The 3445-nt window shown below is 50.3% G+C and overlaps 1 protein-coding gene across 1 annotated transcript in view; it reads left to right on the top strand.

Moving 5' to 3' along the window:
* The window catches only part of WNT5A (wingless-type MMTV integration site family member 5A), a 37279-nt gene that overhangs the window by 30152 nt on the left and 3682 nt on the right, over nt 1–3445 (top strand). Inside the window, exon 4 of the mRNA XM_015571006.1 lies at nt 3–138. Within this exon, the coding sequence (XP_015426492.1) occupies nt 3–138 (136 nt within the window). The remainder of the gene's footprint in view (nt 1–2; nt 139–3445) is intronic.

Here is a 3445-nt window from a genome sequence, read left to right as displayed (position 1 = left end):
GGCGACAACATTGACTACGGCTACCGCTTCGCCAAGGAGTTCGTGGACGCGCGCGAGCGGGAGCGCATCCACGCCAAAGGCTCCTACGAGAGCGCGCGCATCCTCATGAACCTGCACAACAACGAGGCCGGCCGCAGGGTGAGTGCCCCGTGGCGTGCATGCTGCTTCCCTTTGTCTCCCCCACAACCCAGCCGGCCTCTTCCGGCCTCTCTTCCCCTCCCTCTGCCTCTCTCTATAGGTTCCTGTCTCTTTGTCTCTCTGCATCTCTGTCTCCCTCTTTCTGTCTCCAACCCCCTTTCTTTCTTTTCTGCTCTCCTTCCCTCTCTCCCTGTTTGTCTTTTTTTCTCTTCCCTTCCTCCTGCTCTCTCCCACTCCTCCACCCCCACCCCAAGACCTCAAGCCTCTGGGAGAGGGGCATACACCCCAGAAAGGCCTCCTGGGGGTCAGTGTACCTCCAGCCAAGGTGCTTCTGCAGGAGCCTGACAGAGCTTTCTCTGCCCCTTTAATTAGTCCCCAGTGCGATTGGCCCGCCCAGCTTGGAAGTAAAAAAGTTAGCAACGTTTGCCCCCCTCCCTGGAACAGGTCTGTGGCTGGGCTGAACTTTGGGAGAGTGAGTTCTTTATCCAGTATGTGCCTAGTTGAGAAACCCTCACCCCAGTCTCCAGGATTTACCTTTCTCTTCCCTGTGCCAAGCTTGATGCACTGAAGGCTTTTCTTAAAAAAAAAAAAATAAAGAAAGAGAAAAAGAAAAGAGAGAGAGCTTTATAGGAAAACTACAGCATTTTTTAGTCTGACCATCAGCCCAATTGTGGGTGCCTCTGGAGGGATGAGAGAGCCACTCAGAAGTGCCCAGAGGGGACCAAATCTGCAGGCCCTCCTGAGTGTCCCCATTCTGCTCCCTCCTTCCACAATAGTTAAAAGGACCCCCTTTCCCTGCAGGGAAGCACATGGCACTTTATGGCTGCTCTAAAATGAAGGGGTGAAAACTTTTCTTTGGCAGCATTGAAAACTAGGGTCATTATTTTTTCACAGAGCCCCTGGGAAAGGTAGGTGCCAGGGACTTTCTGGTCAGAGATTTCACCCTTCTGTATTTTGGGGTGAGGAGAAGGGAAGATAATCACAAAGTCAAATATCCAGAACTAGAAGGAGTCTTAGAACCCTCTGGCTACACACTCCCATTTTAAAGATTCGGAAACTGAGGCCTAGAGAAGCACTTCATGGCTGTGGAAGAGAATTAATGGAGTGAGATGTAAACCAGGTGCTTTTTTTTTTTTTTTAATAAACTCATGCATCAGAGCTTAGGGATGAAGGGATATAGCTTTTGGAAACAGCAAAATCTAAAATCCAGTTCTGTCTGTATCTTTCTGTTTCTGAGCCTCAGTTTCCGCATTTCCACATCTGTTACATGGCCATGGCATTACCTTGAAATTATCTTGAGACTAACAGGGATCATATAGTAGGTTGAACCATGTGAAATACCAATATGTGACTATTTCTTACCTACAAAACAACAACTTCCTATGGTTCCATCAAAGGTCTTCCTTTAGTATTGGCCAATAGTAAACGATAAATGATAATTACTAAACTTTAGGAAACAGAAGATATAGACCATTGCAGCTATCCTACCTTCTCGGATTTGATGCCAAACATTTGGTGGTGGAGGGGAAGGACTGAACTCTGCACATTTGTGCCTGTGCTGCCCTGAGGGGTCAGATAATTGCTCCAGAGGGAGTGTGGCCTCTCCTGCCTCAGGTTGTCTACCATAGGGCGTCTGAACTGTCTCTCCCCAGGATGGCACACCCAAGGCTGTGCAATGGGCATGTCAACCCTGCTCTCTCTGGCAGCCCAGAGACCTTGCTCTTGTGCGCATCAGAGACACACGCCTTTACTCTCTGGTGCAGTGGCCCAGCGCCTCAGACAGGACATGCCCTTGGGACAGAGATGTGGCTGCTGCTCTGGGCCCACTCTGCCCATATTCGGTGCTTTCATCCATCTTTGAAGATTTCCTACACTTCTCTCATGTAGAAAAGTCATCAGGGGCTTAGCAACCAAGGAGAACAGGTCAAGGGATTTCCAAGTGAAGGGAGGGAATTTTGCAGAATTGGAGAAGTACCTTTAATATTATAATTTCATTTAACATCTGCTTTTTTTTAATATTGAAGGATTCTCCCCATAAGTTTTCTAATTCGAGCAGTGAGCTGAGCGTGTATCCTGGCAGATGAGGTTACATAGAAGACAGTTTTTCTCCAGGCTGGTGGGGGTGGGGCAGGGAAGTTGGACACTGTGCCAGGAAATCCCATTAGCATCTCCTCGGGACATAGCTTTTTATTTTCCTCAGGGGGGAGTGAAGGTTAAATATGTTTGCAAAACCCTTCCTCAGACTAGCTGTGCCTGAAACTCTTTATGCCAAGGGAACACACTTGGGCCCCCTTTTTAAGAAAGCCCCTGCAGAACCCCTGGAGGAAGGTCGTGGCTATGCTGGGTGGAAGCAGCCTTCTAACTGACTCCAGCCTCCAGGTTCCTGCCAACAGCACTCGGACTCTGGAGGGTAACCGGCCCAGGCCCTGTGGGCCATCAGGGCTGTAAATAGGCAGCCGCCACCTCCCGGACTCTGGGCACAGTGCTCTGAGGCCAGACCCGAGGCCCAGGTGATTGGGAAGGGCCCAGATGCCATGCCCTTGTCACCCTGGAGAAAGACCAGAGTTACTGATTCCATCCTGCACGCTAAGTACTTCCAGAGCATCCTCTAATTTATCCCGACGACAGTGCTGTGAGGCTGCCGCCACCACAGTCCCCTACACAGATGGGAAGTGGAGGCTCCGAGAGGGCATGCCTGTAGCTTGAATTCAGAGGCAGAGTCAGGAGAGAATCCAGGTCTGCCTGGTCTAGGTCTGTGCTCTCAGCCTAGGTAGTGGAGGGAGGGGTAGAGATGATTCAGGAAGCAGGCGGGAGAAGATCTGAGATCCAGGCCCAGTTCTCCCACACTCTAGCTGTGTGGCCTGTGCAGGCCACTTTCCTTCTCTGTGCCACTGTGTCACCATGTAAACCAGCCTGTGTGATAACATTGCTGGGAGGATTAAATGAAAGAAAAGAATGTAAAGGCTCTTGATACAGAGCGTGGTACAGAGCAATAATAGTGATAGTGAGTAGAGATCTGGGCCCTGATCCTACCTGGGCTGGACCCCTCCCAGTCTTATCAGTTGGGTACCCACAGGCAAGTCCCTGAGCATGAGCTTGGAGCCCAACTGCCAGGGTTCAAATCCTGGTACCCCTGCTTCCCATTAGTTGGGTAGGTAACTCACCTCTCTGGGCCTCATTTTCCTTCTCTGTGAAATGGGAATGATAATAGCACTTCCCTCATAGGCTGGTTGTGGGGATTAATCCAGGTGGTGCAGGTAAAGAACTGCTCACCAACTCTGGGGAGAACGTTCAGGCTTGTTTGTTG

Source organism: Myotis davidii, unplaced genomic scaffold (genome assembly GCF_000327345.1).
Source record: "Myotis davidii unplaced genomic scaffold, ASM32734v1 scaffold111, whole genome shotgun sequence".
In the NCBI taxonomy this organism is placed as follows: domain Eukaryota; kingdom Metazoa; phylum Chordata; class Mammalia; order Chiroptera; family Vespertilionidae; genus Myotis; species Myotis davidii.
Note: the sequence above shows the minus strand (reverse complement) of the source record. Positions and strands in the feature narration are given on the sequence as shown.